At 44.5% G+C, this 19999-nt stretch overlaps 2 protein-coding genes and 1 non-coding gene across 3 annotated transcripts in view; 2 read left to right on the top strand and 1 right to left on the bottom strand.

Annotated features, from left to right (window-relative positions):
* Positions 1 to 711: 711 nt before the first annotated feature.
* MRPL51 (mitochondrial ribosomal protein L51) lies at positions 712 to 4803 on the bottom strand. The gene is made up of 3 exons (XM_048503366.1): positions 4507 to 4803; positions 3487 to 3594; positions 712 to 975 (listed from the first exon to the last, which is right to left on the bottom strand). The coding sequence occupies exons 1-3, from the start codon at positions 4592 to 4594 to the stop codon at positions 779 to 781; spliced, it is 393 nt and encodes a 130-aa protein (XP_048359323.1). The 5' UTR covers positions 4595 to 4803; the 3' UTR covers positions 712 to 778.
* Positions 4804 to 4862: 59 nt separating this feature from the next.
* NCAPD2 (non-SMC condensin I complex subunit D2) overlaps positions 4863 to 19999 on the top strand; it is a 37488-nt gene continuing 22351 nt past the window's right edge. The window contains 13 exon segments of the mRNA XM_048503364.1: positions 4863 to 5352; positions 8603 to 8678; positions 9782 to 9840; positions 10291 to 10472; positions 11358 to 11491; positions 12506 to 12633; positions 12746 to 12869; positions 12947 to 13094; positions 14275 to 14472; positions 15942 to 15965; positions 15967 to 16080; positions 16984 to 17068; positions 19755 to 19929. Of these exon segments, the coding sequence (XP_048359321.1) occupies positions 5208 to 5352; positions 8603 to 8678; positions 9782 to 9840; positions 10291 to 10472; positions 11358 to 11491; positions 12506 to 12633; positions 12746 to 12869; positions 12947 to 13094; positions 14275 to 14472; positions 15942 to 15965; positions 15967 to 16080; positions 16984 to 17068; positions 19755 to 19929 (1592 nt within the window). The 5' untranslated portion in view covers positions 4863 to 5207.
* On the top strand, positions 9889 to 10208 carry LOC125437360. Its single transcript, XR_007245199.1, has one exon. It is a non-coding gene; the product is annotated as a small nucleolar RNA U85 (small nucleolar RNA).

Genomic DNA, 19999 nt, shown 5'->3' with positions numbered 1-19999 from the left:
TACAGGATTTAATGTGGTGCATGTGTCCAGAGCCAGTGTATTTAACTTTGTCAGTATTTAATACTTGTGTTTTCCAAAGCAACACTGAAGCAATTCAAGGACCGTAATGGCTTTCTGCTAGTTACCCAAGACATTGCTTCCTGCCAGCCAAGGAGCTACACAGTAAGCATAGCCAGAAAAAGCTGGAGTCAAATGCACACAGAAAAAGGTCAAGCCAAGATGGTTCTCCCTCACCTGAGCAGAGGAACTGTTAACCCTTTTTTCTACACATCACGTAGGCAAGTTAGGCTGAGACTGGCTCAAGGTGACCCAGTGAGATATTATGGTATGATAGACAGGATAATGGCCACATTATCCAGATCATCTGTTCTTCCATAACCCTTTGCACAGTGCAGTCATTTGTAGTACACCACCACAGCAGTAAGAAAATAACATTTCTTTGATGCCAGAGCAAAAGAGCACCTAGGTAAATTGTACAAAAACAAGGATCTTGGGCGTGATTTCATCAAATAGCAACAAAAGCAACCCCTGCTTGAAAAAGACGGAGTAAAGGATGGGAGAAGAAGCCAAGCTAGTCTGAAAAACTGCAGCTGTAAATTTAACCACCAGATTTCATATAATAAATTCACAAAGGGATATTATGGCAGCCCATGGGTTGCATAGGAATACACTGGCAGATGAAACAGAAGATGAAGGACAACGAGGAAATCATCAGGAAATTAAAAGGTTAGTTTAATTGTAATACTTTCACAAATCCCTTATTCCTCGCAGGACATTCTTAGCGGTGCTTCCCGGTACGGTTGAAGCGTCTATACAAAAATCTTATCCTCTTGTTCAGGTTCTTGTAATCGTCATCGAACATCCGGTCACCCACCATTTTCTTCTTGCGAATGCATCTTTGCAGTTCATTGCCCCGCCAGCCACGTAACCATTGGGGGCCTCTGATCAGGTCCTTGGGGTGGCACTGGAAGTTTCCTAAGTGGAAGGGGATAAGGATGGCATCAAGCAGGTAAAAGAAAAGGTGGTCTTGGATTCCATCACTGTCATTAGTTTCTATTTAAAAACCCTAAATATAATACCAATGAAGACTAAAATAACATTTAGAAGTGTTGTATGAACAGGTTAATACATTACCAATATGTCAGCAGTTAAGACTATAAGAAATTGATAAGTTGATATATACCAGTGGATATTAACTAAATAATTAAATAGTAAATTAAAAAGATAGAAAGTTCTCTCTTAAAACTGTTTCATGTTTATGGAATATTAAGATCCATCCGTTGTTGTTTTGTTTATTATATGCTCTGTAATTTTTCATCTCTATAATTTTCTACTATGGTTTGTGCATGTATATAATAAAAATTAATTTTAAAAGTATACTTTAAACATTTCATTAGAGTTTACAAGTGGTAAACATCTGTGACTTTGATTCACCACAATCCCCTCCTTGTTTCCTAACCCAGTATGGGGCAATGGTTAAAGTACTGTACTAGGATCTGGGAGATCTATGTTCAGAACTTCACTCTGCCAGAACAGCTCGCTGGTTAACCTGAAAGCATTCCCATAATCTCAACCCAACCGCCCTCACAGGGTAGTGGTTGTAAGGATAAAAAGGAAGACGGGAGAATGACTTGAACCACTTTGGGTCCACATCAAGGAGAAAGGCAGAGAAGAAATTAAATAAATAAAAACCCTGCAAATAAAAGCCCTCCATTATGTTTCCTTCAGGCTGCTCTACCCATCCCTCAGGAATACCATGTCTAGTATACTGGTTACTGTCAGACAACAATCGGAGAGACCCCAATTTGAACCTCCACTCTGCCATGGAAGCAGGTTAAGTGACTTTAAAAGCCAGTCACTTTGTCTTACTCTAGGTTGTTGTTGTAAGTATAAAATGGAGAACAGGAAAATAGGGTTATAAGCTACTTTGGGTCTCCATTGGGGAGAAGACAGGGTACAACTGTCTAAATAAGTATTGATTGCATTTCCTTTACCCTAGAGTCCAAAAGTAGATCTTTTAGATCAGGTTTCCCAAAGTCCAGGATAATGAAGGTGGTCCCCTTCAGCCACCTCTAAGCACATGCTGGCATCATTGGAAAGGAGGACGGGAAAGGAAGCCAGACTAGGGGAAAGATATCTTATGACCTTTTCATGGGTGGGTCTGGAGAGGACTGATGGCTATTTGCACCTTGGCACAAACAGGATGCTTTTTTCTTCAGTATTCAACATTACAACAAAAATGACTGCAAATGTGTTTAGACTAGCTGAGGATATTTGGAGCAGGAAAAAGGAATATGGTACCAGCAACAGTAATTGAAAACCTCAGATCAAGAAAGATAAAAGTAAGTAAGTGAAGGAAAAATTAAAAAATCACAAGAAGTGTAATGTTAACAAAGTGATGAACAGGAAGATGAAATAAATGTGTGGAAATGAAAAATTGAAGCAGGAAGTTAGAAACAAGGACAAATATAGGGATGCAAGCAGCCAATCTAAAACTAGGGGCTGGGAAATGGAGCAATTGCCTTCAACTGCTTCTCTATGGTGCAAATTGGTCTGAAATTGTGTGCATCGAGGAATGCTGCTGTAAATTTCGTTGTGCGTGCACAATGACAATAAAATGCTTATGCTTATGAAAATGAGGTGGTTGGATGCAGCATAGCAGGCATGCAGATCTATTTGCCTGGGCTGACAGGGAGGCAGGGAAATGGGAAAAGACTGGCTAAGTGAATTGTAAAATGTCAGTGCTGTTACACCAAACTTATTAGTCAGTGCAAGCAGATACATCAAACAGTAGAGAAAGCAACACTGAAGTCTTCAGGTCTTTTGCTGCTTTTTGAGTTTGTTATTCCAGAAAAGATAAAAGAGAGGCAGTATGGTGAAACTAGAGTGCTAAACTAGGTTTGAAAGGTGAATGTGCCATCAAGTTGGAGCCAACTGATGGTAACCACATAGGGTTTTCAAGGCAAGAGACAAAACCCTCATTGCCTGTCTCTGTATAACAACCCCGGGCCTTTCTTGATGGTCTTGTCCAAGTACTAACCACAGCTGGCCCTGTTGAGTTTTCAGGATCTCATGAGATCAGGTTAACCTGGGCCGTTCAGGTCATGACAGGCATCAGACCAAGGTTCAAATCCCTGCTTGCAAAAAAAAAATCCATATGGGGTAACTTTGGATAAATAATTTTCCCTCAGCCTAACTAACCTTGCAGGGATGTTGTAATAATAAAATGCAGCATATCACCCTGTGCTATGTAAACAAAATATGTAGCAAGTAAAATTCACCTTGTCCAAATTAAAATGTTCCTGTCATCACCCACAACCTGGATGCCTAGCCTTCAGAATAACATCTTACTATAATATAATTTTAGTGGAAGCAGCAAAATTGTTTTCAGTTAACTTCATAAAATCTTAAACCTGTTGATCACATTTACTGCAACAAGTACAATTTCTTTCATCCATTCAAATTTTTTATCTAGCTCATACTTACCCAAAATTCCAATGTTGTCATAGACCCCAAACAGTGCTCTTTTTTCTGTCCATCGATCAACTGGTTTGGGTTTGTGAGGCTCCCTCACACGGAAGGGGTATGGATTACCTGGAGAAAAATATGAATTGGAAAATGTTTAATTTTAAAATTCCACATGTGAACGTCTTGCATTTAGTGGAAAAGAACTTCATACTTTAAAAGGCTTTATCTGAGAAACAATGTTCAGGTATCAAAAGATTTGCACTTGGATGTGGGGATCCAGTGTTTATGGTGATGTTTTCAGAAAATATTTAACAGTTGAGAACAAAGCTGATTAATATCAAACCCATGCTGATTTATGCAGAACCAGGTGAAGCTGAAACTTTACACACATTTACTTCAGAGTAAGGCCTACACAGACAATATTGGTTTGAAAATCTAAAACTGTAAAATACTACTACATGGAAACAAAAGTCCAGTGAAAATCATTATGTGCATAATTATTCTACTCTTCCTCAAGACACCCAGGATAGCACACATGGATTTCTTCATTCTAAAGAATCCCCAAGGTCACTTGAGCTATATGACATTTGAGAACTTGAACACAATTTAGGGTACAACAGGAACCATTTCTGTCAACAACAGATTTATCTCTTTAGTGCATGCTGGTACTATCTTATGTTCATCCAATCTCAGATTGGTCTTTCCCTAACAAAAACTCTGCAAAGAAGGTTATATTGAGAGGATTGGCCCAAGGTCAGCCAGAAAGCTTGCATGGCAAAGTGGGCGTTCAAAATGAGTCGCTCATATCCTATTTGGACATTTCGACCATTACAGCACAGTGGCTTTAAGTTGCGTTCATCAAACACGAAAGATTTGGGATTATGAAGGTGAAAGAAAAATATGCTTTTTCCCCCTCACCCCCAATTATCAGATAGCTGGAAACGAAACCAAGCCAGGGAATGGCCATGACATCATGACCACGCGACATCCTCCTAGCCATTCCTTTATCACTGCGCTGGGTGCAGCATCATAACTTACCGGTACTGGCCAGCCTACAAGCCTGGGGAGAGAAGAAGCTGCGTCCTAACAAGCCGCGTGTCACCGTCACGAACAACCATGATGCCATCGAGCCCGCAGTATCTCTCGCCCACAAGGAGCCACACGCTAACAACTAAACAGGTTCCACCATCTTGAATTTTTCCCACAATACACCCACTCTCAAGATTTGTGGTTTGTTATTTTCAGCTTTCCGTGTCGCTCTAGGCTGTTGTTTTTCTATGGTTAAAAACGTTAAAGGAAAAGAAGAGAAACCTGTTCAACTCTACACCGGAAGTGTCATTAAAGAGTTTAACCTATTTCTGAAGTTCAAAGTGGTGTCGATAAACCTTGACTCGCTTTTTTTTAATCGCCGTTTTTAATGAAAATTTAAACTCGGAGGTTATTGGCTAATAAGTTCTCAACTGGGAGACTGATTGGCTAAGCAGGCAGGATTCGAAATGGTCGCCCCGCCTTCTTCCTCACAGCGAGCGCCACCGAAAGAGACAAACAAGCCGCCTTGGCCAGTTTCGACCGTTCCACCCGTCTTGCCTGTCTTTCGAAAGGGCCAATCAAGAAAAGAGATGTTCGGAGGCTGATTGGCCGGCGTTGCGTTCCAAGAGCTGTGATAGGCTTGTGCCTTTACCGGGGTCTAAGGCGCGGGATGTTTGAGCTTCTGTCTGCTTCCGGTCGTGGAGGTGGCCATGGTTGCGCCGTCTTCGGTTGTCGCTCCCACTTGGGAGTTCCATTTGCCACTTTCTGCTGCCGATTTACTTCGCAGTGATGGGCCCTCGCAATACGCCGTGCAAGAGGTGTTGCCTGTCAAGGAACTCCGGGGACAACTGTCAGGTTGTTTGGAAATAGGGGGACCGGGAAAGGAGGCGGGGGTGGGGGTGGTACTTGTCGGGAAATCAAAGAGCCTGTTGGTACTGGAGAGGGGGAAAAACCACCCTAGAGAAGGTGTTTGCTGTGTGAGTGGCCGTGATCTGGTAATTGTTGCTACTAACATGCTTGCATCTGTGGCTGACTCCTTCAGAGGCATGTCCCGTTAAGGTGTGTTTCGTCGGTGTTTACAGCTTTCATCCTTCTCAGCACATCTTACTGTGACATGCTTCTAAAGATACCAGCTGAAGATGCAGGTGAAATATTCGGAACAGAAACTACCAGACCACGGCCACAAGGCCCAGAAAACCCACCTTACCCAGTTGATTCCAGCCATGAAAGCCTTCCACAATACATCTGGTGAAAATGGGAGAAAATGGCTGGGAGGGAAAAGAGGCTGGGACAGCAACTGGCTAGCTAGAGCAAATTGAAGAATACAAGTTGTTATGTTGGACCTTAAACGAAAGGCCTTATTTTTTTCTCCAACAGCAGCCAGTCAGTAGTCTGTGGACATACCATCCAGAGGTCTTGAAAGTGATTCTAATTCTCTCTCTATCAACTTTGCTATAATAATGTGACATGGTAGCATTTGTATGATGCTTCAGATGTCTTTAAGGCACTGTGTATATATGATCCTATGACAGGCCTCTAAGGCTCTGATTGTCAGTGTGGATTGTGAGTAGGATTTCAAACAGCCTGGAAAAGAATTTGACCTAGTCATAAGAACATAAGAACAAGCCAGCTGGATCAGACCAAAGTCCATCTAGTCCAGCTCTCTGCTACTCGCAGTGGCCCACCAGGTGCCTTTGGGAGCTCACATGTAGGATGTGAACGCAATGGCCTTCTGCGGCTGTTGCTCCCGATCACCTGGTCTGTTAAGGCATTGGCAATCTCAGATCAAGGAGGATCAAGATTGGTAGCCATAAATCGACTTCTCCTCCATAAATCTGTCCAAGCCCCTTTTAAAGCTATCCAGGTTAGTGGCCATCACCACCTCCTGTGGCAGCATATTCCAAACACTAAATCACACGCTATGTGAAAGAAGTGTTTCCTTTTATTAGTCCTAATTCTTCCCCCCAGCATTTTCAATGAATGCCCCCTGGTTCTAGTATTGTGAGAAAGAGAGAAAAATTTCTCTCTGTCAACATTTTCTACCCCACGCATAATTTTGTAGACTTCAACTATATCCCCCCTCAGTCAGCCTCCTCTCCAAACTAAAGAGTCCCAAACGCTGCAGCCTCTCCTCATAGGAAGGTGCTCCAGTCCCTCAATCATCCTTGTTGCCCTTCTCTGCACTTCTTTTTCTATCTCCTCAATATCCTTTTTGAGATGCTACCCAGAACTGGACACAGTACTCCAAGTATGGCCGCATCCACTGCTTCTTTATATAAGGGCATGATAATCTTGCAGTTTTATTCTCACCTTTCCTAATGATCCCCTGCATAGAGTTTATGCCTTTTTCACAGCTGCCATGCATTGAGTTGACATCATCTCTATGGAACTCTCAACTAAGATGCCTAAATCCCTTCTCCTTGGTCTGTGACTGATAGCACTCGACCCCGTAGCTGCAGTATGTGAAGTTTAAATTTTGTCCCCTATGTGCATCACTTCTGCATTTTGCTACATTGAACTGCATTTGCCATTTCTCTGGAGCCCACTCACCTAATTTATCAAGGTCCTTTGAGCTCTATCCTTTGTGGTTCTCACCACCCTACATAATTCTGGTATCATCTGCCAACCTGGCTACCACGCTACCCACCCTTTACTTCCAGGTCATTTTATGAATAGGTTGGAAGAGCACTGGTCCCAAAACGGATCCTTGGGGACACCACTCCCTAAGCATCTCCACAGAGAACTTCCCATTTACACCCACTCTTTGTTTCCTGTTTCTCAACCAGTTTTTAATCCATAGGAGGACTTCCCTCTTATTCCTCTTCATTGCTGAGTTTTCTCAACAGTCTCTGGTGAGGAACTTTTGTCAAAAGCCTTTTGGAAATCCAAGTGCAGACAATGTCCACTGGCTTCACCCCTTAGTCCACATGCCTGTTTACACCCTCAAAGAACTCTAGTAAGTTTGTAAGACATAGGATTTGCCTCTGCAAAAGCCATGCTGACTCTTTCTCAGCAGGTCTTGCTTTTCTACATGTTTTATAATTTTATCTTTAATGATAGATTCTACTAATTTACTCAGGAACAGATGTCAAACTGACTGGCCTGTAATTTCCTGGTCTCCCCTAGATCCTTTCTTAAAGATTGGTGTGACATTGGCCATCTTCCCAGTCTCTAGGGATGGAGCCTTGATTTCAGGGATAATTTGTATATTATAGAGAGAAGATGTGCACTTTCATGGTTGAGTTCTTTAAGAATACTTGGGTGAATGCAATCTGGGCCAGGGATTTGGTAACATTTAGTTTTATCAATGGCTGCCAGAAACTTCTTTCCTTCATACCACTATCTTCGCTTAGTTCCTCGATCTCACTTCCTAAGAAGCTTCTTGGTCTAGGTGCAGGAATGTTCCTCACCTCCTCTTGGGTGAAGACAGATGCAAAGAATTCATTCAGCTTCTCTGCAATCTCCCTGCCATCTTTTAGCACACCCTTTGTTCCTTTGTCATCTAACGGGCCTACCGCTTCCCTTGCTGGCTTCTTGCTTTTGATGTACTTGAAGAACTGTTTGTTGCTGGTCTTGATATTCGCAGCCATGCGTTCCTCATAATCCTTTTTTGCCTCCCTTACAGCTAACTTGCTTCTCTTTTGCCACCATTTGTGTTCCCTCTCATATTCTTCATCAGTCAAACTGGACTAAGTCCTTGAATATATATTCCATGTGTGTAATAGTAAATGCAGAGCTTTTCTTAGCATGCAGGTAAATAACATCTGGTAAATAATATAACATGACATCTGTATTAAAAGGTTAGGGCACTTTCCCCCAGGCCATTAGAATCCATATTCATGAAGTCCAGAAGGGGAGGACCAGGGTAAACAGAGATAATCTGCATAATCTGATTATATGCAACAAAAGCTGGCACATAGGAATTTATCAAATATTAGTGCGCCATGTTATTATGCTAGCTTATATGATGTTGTTGCTTTGTGTCCTACCTTAAGTTTTCAGTAGACCTATTTTGTGTTAATACAAGAACGTCTTGACTTGTAGGTGGAATTGCGTTCTGTAAGGTGATTGGCATCCCAATATATATCTCTTTCTCCCCTGGTAGGATTCCAGGCTGAATTCCGCACCCAAGGATCTCTTGCCATCCTGCAGCACTTTGATACCATTTACAGCATTCTGCAGTGAGTTACACCTACATGGTTAATATGATGAGAAGTTTCTGATATGAGGGGTCTAGGTTAGGTGGGCTCAGGTCTCTGACTTTTTCTAATGTTAGTGGAAGTAGAAATGCTTCGTAGAGGGCATGGAAAGATAGAATATGAGGCATTTTAGAATGCCTGGATACTGAGATCAAGCAGTGCTACAAAGATGCTGCTTCTTTGCAGTAGAAAGATGGTTTCATGTGTGCTTGTAGCCACTGTAAGACCCACAGCCTCCCCCTTCAGGGTGTTTCAAATGCAAACATTCAGTTTATTTGTAAGTTTATGTCCTGCGCTTTCTGCTCAAACATGGCGCACAAGAAAATAATAATACAAAATAATAATAATACAAACTGACCGCATATAATCAGCCACACTCCTGCAATGCTGTTGGAAGTTATTATTCATATCAATTTTGTATTACAATGTTCACTGATTTTTGAGAACAGTTATGAGCTTTTAAGCTACCTGCTCATCTCTTGGAAGCTAATAGATGGTCAAGGAAATTGGACCCTTTGTGCCCGTAAAGACTTGCAATTCAATTTTGGAGAGGTAAATGCCCATCTCTTGTAGATCTTTGGACTGAGGAGCATAGAATTTCCTCAATTTTGAATATATGCCACGTAGACAACAACAGCATATAGAATTATTTTTAGATATTTCAAAAACTTGTATAAAACATGTACCTCCTACCACTGTTATATATTTTATTTTTACCATACCTTTTCCCTTCCTTTGTATCAATTGCTGAATTTGAGCTTTTTTTTTCTCTTACATTTTTAATGAACTAATTTTAAAAAATTGGATCTGGATGGATGATTTTAACATTTCTTGTTTTTTGTTGTGTTTTATAAGCACACTAGGCAAACTTTCTGGCATAAAAAATTTATATATATAAAATCCTCTCAAACTTCATGTATCAGTTTACTAGATTTTTTTGAACGGCATCTCAGGAGCATGTAAGGGGTGCTGTAAAAAAAAACCACCACCTTTCTCCACATCCATTCATGTTGTGTTTAAAAACTGAGCCACTCTAACTGTTGAGCTGGGCCTCACCTGTTCCATGGATCTTTTCTTCTCTGCAGCCACTTCAGCAGTGTGGAAGCTGCTGTTAAGGAGGATACCCTGGAACTTATGCTGAAAGGTGAGTGAATCCTTTAAAGGTGTTAGCTTTTTCCTTTTATTTCTGGAGTCTTCATGATGATATCAAGGCAAATGTGATCCTACCAGCAGGCTGCTCCAGCAAACTGTTTCCTGTATTCTGGTCTGTAATCTTGGTGAACAACGCAAAGCAGTGCATGTTCACTGTAAGGGCAGACCGACAGCATATCCCATTCCTTCCCGCTTCCGCTCCAGAGGGGCTGTCCGCTTCTTTGCAAAGTAGGCCATCTGGCGGACCAGGGATATGGGTACAGGACAAGCCTAGTGTGTCCAGGTAACAGGTTGCTGTGTGTGGCCAAAATTGTAGCTGTTGGGACATTGTGAGCACAAGTCTTTGGTAATCTGAAAGCAATACAGAGATTGTCTTTGAAGGACTCCAAAAAGTTGCAGTAATATACTGTCTGATGGTATGTTGTCCCCTTCTCTTCTCCAGTGGTGTCCAATCACTCCAGCACCCTGACAACCATCTTGGACAGTGCTGACCTGGTGCCCTCGCTCCGGGCTGTTCACTGCAATGCTCTCAAGATGAACTGTTATGGGCTTGTGCGGCTTGCGGAGGCGTTTGAAACAGAGCCCAGCAAGAGCAACTTGGTGGGACTGGATCCCAAGAGGAAGGTAGAAAGCTGAAATCCGTAACTGAATTTGAGATGGCCTTCATCCACATCGAGTTGATGTCAATCTTTGGAACTGTATGAGAAAACTAACACTGTTTTATGCAGAGTTATAACCTTGCAAGCCCATTGACTGCTGTGCACTGTCCTGTAAGTAAAGCATGCTGCAGAGTACAGTGAAGACACAAAGACTTCTGGTTAGGGGAAGTGCTGTAGACCTGCTTACACTGTCTGATGAGCTTCCAGACACTGTCCACCCCCTGTACTGAAAGCGACGATGAGAAGGCCACTGGCCCATTGGTTAGCTTCCAGAGCCAACTGTGGCCATGGCTGCAATGACTGTCAGGGTGGGCTTTCTCATAGTCATATAATGCAGCTCTTCGGTCTGTGCCATAGTTATTGCCAGAATATCTTTGAGTCAGAAAAAGTGAATGTTTCCATCCCAAAAGGACTCAGAGAACCATGCGTCACGCTGCCGTCCACTCCCCAGCATTGGTGTAAGTGCCTCAGCGCTGCCATAAATGCCCTTATGCCAGAAGAAGTGGCATATACACTGGGATCACACCACCACCCAAGTGCTTTTAGCCCCACCCACCCCGCACACTTTGTATTGCACTGTTAATCTTTCTCCTTTTTCTCATTGTATTTTTTTTAATTACCCCTTTTCTGCCTTGCCGTTGAGCTTCTTCAGGGGGTGTGTTGGTTGATTGGCTCTGCCTCTCTCGGTGGCCATTTTGTGGTTGTTCCTTCCACCTTGTCCCAGAATTCCAAAGGTGCCCCCCAAAACGTTGGCTTCTCCTGCTCTAGAACCAGTGCACTGTATGCATGCAGGCCATTCTCCCTTTTGCATACATCCCTGCCCAAAGCAGATATCTCACTTGCCTTTCAGAGCAAGAAGAGCCAGGGCACCAGTTTCCTGTGGGAGGAGGAAAGGCAGCACGTCCTACAGCTGCTCACGCAGTTGCTGCAGCTGGACCTCCACCGCCTGTGGACCAGCTCAATAGTGGAGGAAGAGTTTGTTAGGTATGGATCCTATTGGGGAACTGAGCTTCATCTGGGCAAGGTTCTTGAAAGGGAGTGTTTGCACCGTGGAGGAAATCGACACAAATCTTGTGCTTGGGGGCGGGGTGCAGGGGGGTTGATCGGATCAACTGGATAAACATGAGCTGGGTTAGGAGGCTGGGGGTTGATTGATTGAGTGAGCTAACTGGCAGAGAGTGATGCAAGAGCTTTGGACTTCTGTGGCCTGACCTGAATGACCCAGGCTGATCCAATGTCATGAGATCTTGGAAGCTAAGCAGGGTCAGCCCTGGGTTGTTCTTGGATGGGAGACCGCTAAGAAAATCCAGGGTTGCTACACAGAGGCAGGCAGTGGCAAACCACTCCTGTTTCCCTCTTGCCCTGGAAACCCTACAAGGTTGTCCTTAATCAACCTTTCCAATGTCAGGCTTTGTAGTAGAGTCCTCAGATTGGCTCTGTTAAGTGGGAGCCACTGTTGTGGTAAACCAGTGTGGTATAGTGATTGTGAGTGTCAAACTAGTGTAACTGGGAGGCCCAGGTTCTGATCTCCAATTTTGCTGTGGAAGCTCGGTGGGTGAAGAGTTTGAAGGAGAGTTTGGATTGATAGCCTGCAAAGGGTCTCAAGACAGCTTACAAACTCCTTTCCTGTCCTCTCCCCACAATACACACCTTGTGAGGCAAGTGGGGCTGAGAGAGTTCCAAAGAACTGACTAGGGCAGGCCAGAGTCCCCCAGCAGGCATCATATGTAGGAGCAGGGGAACAAATCCAGTTCACAATGAAGAGTCTGCCACTCAAGTGGAGGAGTGGGGAATGATACATGGTTCTCCAGATTAGAATCCATCGCTGGCTGTCAAGTTGACCTGAGCCCGTCATGCTCTCTTTCAGCCTAACTTACCTCACAGGCTTGTTGTGAGGATAAAATGAAGGAAAAGAGAATAGTGTAAGCTGCCTTAGGGTCCCCACTGGGGAGTAAAGGCAGGGTGTAAATAAATGCATTTCTTCTTTCCCCCTTTCAGTCTAATGACTGGCTGCTGTTACCACATCCTGGAAAACCCTGGCATTGGCCACCAGAAGCATCGGCCCACCCGAGAGGCAGCAATTCATCTGCTAGGGGTGGCCCTCCGACGGTATGATCATATGCTCAGTAAGTCCTCTCTGAACGCCGCCACCCCCCCACCCCCCTAGTGTAACTGCTGATTCACATAAACCCCAGCCTGCTCTCAGCACAACTTTCTCTGATATTCCCCCTCTGGCAGGTGCCACTCTAAAGGTGACCCAGATGCTTCAGCACTTTGAGCATGTGGCGCCAGTGTTTGTGGAGGCGGTGAGCCTGTGGATCAAGGAATATGGCATGAGGAGCATTGTGGGGGAGCTGCTGAGGTGAGCTGCTGCTTCTTGCGCTGTTTCCGGCCGATCCTCCGCAGCTTCTGCCAGTGACTCCTTTGTTCCTCCTTCAGGGAGATTGGGCAGAAGTGCCCTCAGGAGCTGGCCCGGGACACTTCGGCGACAAAGGGCTATGCCTCCTTCCTCACAGAGCTGGCAGAGCAAGTGCCAGCCGTCGTGCTTGCCAACATGAGTGTCTTGTTGCATCACCTGGACGGAGAGGTACTCATGTCCCATGAAATATCAGTCTCACCTGTGTTGTTCATTTCTCATTTAGCCTCAGATTTTGAGCATGTATTAGAATTTGTGTCTGGACTGCGGGTCGGCCTTGTACTTACGCTGAATGAACTTTCCTTCCCTCACCCTTGTATGCATTTCATTATTTGCTCCACTGTTTTTCTGTTTCGAGCCCTTCGGGGGTGAGGCAGCCTATAAATCTAACAAATAAATAAAAATTTTGTTTGCGGCCATTCTTCCGAGGAATGACTCGCTCCCTGCCTGTCTTACCTGCTTTATCTTACCTTGGCACTTGAAGGCAGAACGCACAAGCTTGCCCTACCTTTTCTCACCTCTCTTCTTCCTCCCCAATAATGAAGTGTTCTTATTGAGAAAGAGAGCAGTGTGGTGCAGTGGTTAGAGTGTCGGAGACCCCAGCTGGAATCCCCACTCTGCTGTGGAAGCTCACGGGGTGCCTTGGGCCAGTTGCGCATTCTCAGCTTGACTTTCCTCGCAGAGCTGTGGAGGGAATAAAAGGGAGGAGAGACTATCATAAGGCGCTTTGGTTCCCTATTGGGGAGAAAGTCAGGGGATAAATGCAGTAAATAAACTATTAAAGATTTGGTGCTCTTGCTTCACCTCCTGCGTGGTTCAAAAGTAAACTCTCTGCAAGTCCTCTGTCTGAATAAAAGCCAGAATCCTCTATTTTCAGTCCTGCTTGTTCTTGCTTAAAACGAGAACAATTCTCTTCCAAGTAACTGACTAAAGATTGAAATGGGGGAAGGGGAAGTGTCCCAAGCTTACGCTGCAGGTGGCCTGCCAGGGGCTCACCACTGCCAACTGTGAAATGCTAATTCAAACAGTTTTGTAAGGGAGGGGGGGCTGTCTAATCCTCTTTGCCTCTCCAGTATGACTCATCAAGAAGTCCCAAGTATTCTGCCAAAGGACTGCATTTGGCTTGCTTGTTTCTCTGCAGTGTTTGGCAGGTCATGACTCATAGATTGGGTTTGGCCTGGCTCAGAGCTGTGGTGGGTGTCTGGCCCACGCTTGCGGCATGAATGATACCATTCAAACTCTCGCTGTGCTTTGAGCGTCCCAGGGGCATGCACAACTCTCCTGAGATTCTCTCGTGTGAGGTTCAACCTGCTGCCTTCCATTTCGAACAGTGCCTTCCTCCTTCCTTCAGAGTTACGGGATACGCAACGCCATCTTGGCCGCTATGGCGGAAATGCTGCTGCAGGTGCTGAACGGGGAGCAGCTGGAAGACGCCGCCCGCAGCACCCGAGATCAGTTCCTGGACACCCTGCAGGCACACACATGTGACGTCCACGGGCTTGTGCGCAGTCGCATGCTGCAGCTCTTCACCCGAATTGTGCAGCAAAAAGTGAGTGGGGGGAGGTCGGGAAGGGGTCGGCTTTTGTAAGCTGCAGCCTTCAACATTATACCTTGGCAGCTAGGACAGCTTCAGTTAAAGTAGTTCTCCTCCTCAACTTTGATTTTATTTATAGTATCCCCACTTTTCTCCTGATTGATTCATCTTAAAGCGGGTTGTGTCAAATCTAAAACAGGTACAATTTCAAATCATGAAAGTCCTGGTAAAAAGCAACCCACGGCCTCCCCTCTAACAAGTTACCAAGGGCACATCAGAAAAGTTCGGCTTTCCTTTGCCGGGGAGGGGCGGGGGGAGGTCTTCACTTCTTCTACAGCATAGAGATTGCCACAGAAAAAGCTGAGGGGAGGAGCTGTTAATAATCTCAGGTCTGGCTGTGTATATATCCTGGAGGCATTCTTACAAGCATGAGGTCCCAGGATACAAAAAAGGGCTCCAGAAACAAGCCTCAAGGGTCTGTATCAGTTTTGCCAGGCTTGATGTTTCGCATCTGGGACCTTCCAGTTTCTGCTCTCAATCTGCCCAGAATCATAAAGGGCAATAAATACAGGGACTTGAGTCCAAGGAAGATAAGGTACCATAGAAACGTTCTGAATAAATAAGACTCACCTTAGCAGAAGCCAAAAGTGTCCAGCTGTCCTTGACTAAAACTCTGGCTCCAACCAGGTGGCATGCTCTGGTCAATAGAATCAGTCCTCCTGAGTTCAGAAGGTGATTGAAAGCAACTATACTCTGTCTCAGTTAAAGATGTTACAGAGTCAGTTGAGGTGCAGTGGTTGAGATATTTGTATTAGAATATCCATTAGAATATAGTCCCAAATGAATATGAGAATTATCAATCATTTTTATGCACTGCTTTTGCCAAAGCCCATTATTTTGTGCATTATTGAACATGGTTCTTAGATACAAGAGCATTTATAGTTCATTGAACGACGATCAAACTTTCAAATGTGTGGGGGGTGGGAGCACAGCTCCATCCTCGGTGTGGTTTACTCCCAAGTAAGCCTGCAGGGGATTGCTGGACCCTGGTGCAGCATTCGACAACAAAGAAGGTCCGACATATTGAGTTCTGCAGCAGAAGAATATACAGACTACTAACATCTTTTTGTGAGACAGAGTACAGAGGCAGACACATTGACTAGCTTGCACTGTAGGCCTTAAGTTTACTGATCTGGCAGGCCTGTAAGAAATGCCATGCCTGTGCTAGACCACCTGCTTTTCTGCTTCCAGGGGTTGGAGGCTAACTTCATGGAGGGGGTCATTCCCATTGTTTCTTGAAAAGCACGTGTCCCACTTCCCTACTGCCGCTCAAGGCAGCAATAAAGATTCATGTTATTTAAACTGTGTTGGAAACTTGCTGCTTACTGTTTCCAATGCGATACCTGTTTGGGGATGCACATGCAGAAGTACGCACAATGCTAAGGCAGCTTGTCTCTCCTTCTCTCCCCTGCCGCCCGCTTTAGGCCCTGCCCCTGACTCGATTCCAGTCAGTCAGTCGTGTGCCTCGCTGTGAGCCGGCTACAGGACAAGTCCGTCACTGTGGTTAAGAATGCCATTCAGCTGCTGGCTGCCTTCCTTTCCAACAACCCTTTCTCTTGCAAGGTAAGCTTAGGGAGGGGTCGTGGGTCAGTGGAAGAGCATCATCTTGGCATTCAAGACAGATAGGTGCACCAGAGCCTGTTTTTTAGCATGTAGCCTATTCACATGCTCGAGGAAGAAATTTATTTCTCCCTGCTGGCAAAGAGTTACTGATGCACTTTTCGGTGAATTGAAATTTTTGCTTCTAGTGCAGGGGTAGGGAACCTGCGGCTCTCCAGATGTTCAGGAACTACAATTCCCATCAGCCTCTGTCAGCATGGCCAATTGGCCATGCTGGTAGGGGCTGATGGGAATTGTAGTTCCTGAACATCTGGAGAGCCGCAGGTTCCCTACCCCTGTTCTAGTGTAACCTTACAATTTGCAAATTCCTTTTCCAGGGTAATGGTAGATAGAGAACGAATGATATTTTTATCTCAGGGGATTTTGTTGTGATTCAGCTTGCGGTCTATGGACAGTTAGAGCTGTATCATTAAAGTAAAGGGTCAGGAAAGTTGTGATGTGAAAGACTTGGATGTGGAGGGCTGCTGTCAATCAAAATAGGCAAGAATGAACTTGATGGCCCAGAGGTCTGATTCAGTATAAGGCAGCTTCATGTGTGCAAAGGAATAAGCTCAAGAGAGTCCCCTGGCTCAAAGCTGGTGGCTTAATTTCCCCCAAAGCACATGAGGGGTGGGGTTGAGTGAATCGCTGACCTTTAGGACTCTTCTAGGTCACATTTAGAAACTCTCTTTTCACAAATGACTGGTAGAAGCTTGTGCAACATGGAAATGAGCCATCTGCCTTCACCAGCTCAGGGCTCACAAAATTAGGATATGAGATTTGTCGGATACTTTGGAGAATTTGATTGTAGAGGTGGGGGAGCAGACACTTGGCTCTGTTAAGCACGCCTTCTCCTTGTGTCCGTAGCTGAGTTGCACAGACTTAACTGAGCTGCTTCAGAAGGAAAGGAAGAAACTCCAGGAAATGAGGGACAAGTTCAGAATCACAGCTGGTAAATATGTGTCTCAGTTCTTGATGTTCAAAGAAATCTGGAGGTGGGCAGGGCAAAAATGGGGCTGATATTCAAGGGGCGGGGGGAGTGTTTCTGGGGCAGGGTACTCCAACTTATTGCCCATAGGCTCCATGGTGTCCACCGACACCTTTTCAGGAAGTGGGCAGGGCCAGGCAGGGCTTTTGCCCAGCAAAGATTCTGATGTGGTTGGCTATGCAGATTTTTAAAAATGCTGCTTTGGCAGCAGCTGCCACCACAGCACAAGGATCTGCACCACGTAACCACACGTATGCTGTAGCAATCGTTTTGTGGCTGGCTCCGCCTCCTGTGGCTGTGTGGCTGCCATTTTGTTGCTGCACCCCTATGCCCTGTCAGAATTCCAAATCTGCCCTCGGGCTCAAAAAGGCTTCCCATCTGTGGTTTAAAGTGATATCTGTGGCTACGTCAGAGGCCACCTAAAGGTTCTGGTTGTGCAGCCTATTTAAAACAATTGTTTAAAGTTTCCCCACTATTCAGGGGCCTTGAACTTGGCTTGTGGTCATTTATTTAGAAGATTTGTTAGCTTTTGGGGTGGGGGGTTAAAGAAAATACTTACAGCTTGTAACAAAATACCCAAAGAACAATAGTAACAGATGCAGGGTAGGAAATCCAAGCATGTTAATCCTCAGATCATTTGAGTCAAGCAGTTTGCTGGATTGCCTCTGACACAGCACCGTGGCCACAGTGAGACGTTGCAACAATCTGGGTGTTGTGAGTTTTCTGGGTTGTATGACCATGTTCTGGTAGCATTTTCTCCTGATGTTTCGCCTGCATCTGTGGCTGGCATCTTCAGAGGATCTGGAAAACCCACAACACCCTAGTGATTCCAGCCATGAAAGCCTTCAACGATCCTGGATTTGTTCAGAATTGGCATGAACACAGCTCACTGCTATGCCTGCACGGAGTAAATAATTATGCACTTGTTCAGTGTGGTCATGCCTGTGAAGGAAGGAGATAATGCCATGACTACCATATCTGGGGCAACTTGCCTAAAGGACTGCTTGCTCTCTTCTCAATTTACCCAACCATTGTCATCTTCCAAAACAGTGCTTTGAGTGTCTCTTAAGTGGCAGCCCAGGACATGAACTTCTTGGTCATGCCACCAAAACTCTGCCACTCTCTCCTCGGGGAGATGTGTCTGTCCCCCTCTGTTACCACCAGGAAGGGAAGACTTTTTGTCACATTTAGGGTTCCCTCAGTAATCTCTCCTTTCTGCCCTGTATTTTAATTACTGTTGTTTTATGTCCTCGTATGTAGTGTTAATTATTTTAATGATGCATTCTTCGTTGGTTTTTAATAGTTTAAGGTGTGAATCTGTAATGTGAGTTTTTAAAGGTTCACCTGGCTCAGTGGCCCTGATGAAGGCAAAAAGGTGGGATATTAACTTTGTAAATACCGTATATACTCGTGTACAAGTCGACCCACATATAAGTCGAGGCACCTAATTTTACCACAAAAAACTGGGAAAACTTATTGACTCGTGTATAAGTCGAACGTGGGAAATGCAGCAGCTACTGGTAAATTTCAAAAATAAAAATAGATACCAATATAATTACATTAATTGAGGCATCAGTAGGTTAAATGTTTTTTGAATATTTTTTTCAAAGAAAAACAGTACAACACACTACCAATCTAAATAAAACACAGTGGAGACCCACAAAAAACACCCAAAAGGGACACTCAGCAGCCATCTCTGTTCTGGGATTCAATGGGCCAGTTCATCAAGGCTCCAGGCTGCAAGCCATGGGCTTAAAGCCGGGAGCCGCAAGCCATCCAATTCTTTTCAACAGGCCTGCTGTACCAGCTATACCCAGCTTCTTAAGTGCCTGCAACTGAATGAGCACAAACAAGAGAAGCACCGCAGGGTAGTACTGGCCCAAAGGAAAAAGGACTGGGGGCTAGGCTAAAGAAAGCTTCTAATGTAATCAGCACTGTAGGTGATAGTTTAATGTGTAAATTGACCATTCAAAAAATAAAACTGAACATATATTATTTTCACTGTGTATTAACAATAACACTAATATACAACATCATGGACTTGATGGTCATATAGTCTTAGAGTGACTCTACAGCACAATTAAGCAATTATCAATATAATCAGTCATATCAATGTAATCAGTCCAAAAGGTAACAAGTCGTGAGTGCAGAGGTTGCAAAAAAAACAAACCCTCTGTATCAAGTGCGATATAGATTGCAAAAAATTGCAGATGAACAGTAGACTGTAAGGTATAGTAACAGGAATCTAAGTAGGCTTGTTTCAGTGACTCTTCATCAGTTTCCCAGTCTACAAAAATGCACCATGCAATCAACTATATGTTGTTTAAAATAAGATAATGCACACAAATCCAATACAAAACACACAGCACCCACAATACTAGCCCAGCTTCTGGTCTTTTTTCTTTTTGGTCATGGCAACAGGGTGGAAACAAAAATCTCAGTAGCAATCATTGGCCGCCATCTTCCCATAATTCTCCTTTCTTGCCTTAAATGTTAAGCCATCCAATAACATTGGCTTGGAATGCTCTTGTAAATTTTGAAAGTTGCTCTTTCCTGCCGAGCACAGTTTTGACCCCAAGGTTTCGTTGCTCAGCTGTTACCACGGCAGTGGGGGACGGTGTCCAATTCTGCCTTCTTTTTCACCCTCCAGCTGTGACGATCCCTCCAGAGGAAGAATGGGAAGCCATGCAGCCAGAACTGCAGGCAACCGTGAAGAACTGTCTTGGCTCCCAGCTGCAAGGAGAGGAGGCGGGCGACCTTGAGGTGGGAGACCCAGCACAGGTGTCTGACAGGATCATCCAGCTGTTGAGAAAATCCAGTTACAAGTGAGTATACCTGGGGAGCCGATGTGACTCCTGGTCACAATAAGAGGACTTTTCAGGGGATTCCGTGTCG

Source organism: Sphaerodactylus townsendi, linkage group LG07 (assembly GCF_021028975.2).
Source record: "Sphaerodactylus townsendi isolate TG3544 linkage group LG07, MPM_Stown_v2.3, whole genome shotgun sequence".
Lineage (NCBI taxonomy): Eukaryota > Metazoa > Chordata > Lepidosauria > Squamata > Sphaerodactylidae > Sphaerodactylus > Sphaerodactylus townsendi.
This window is presented reverse-complemented; position numbering and strand designations above follow the sequence as displayed.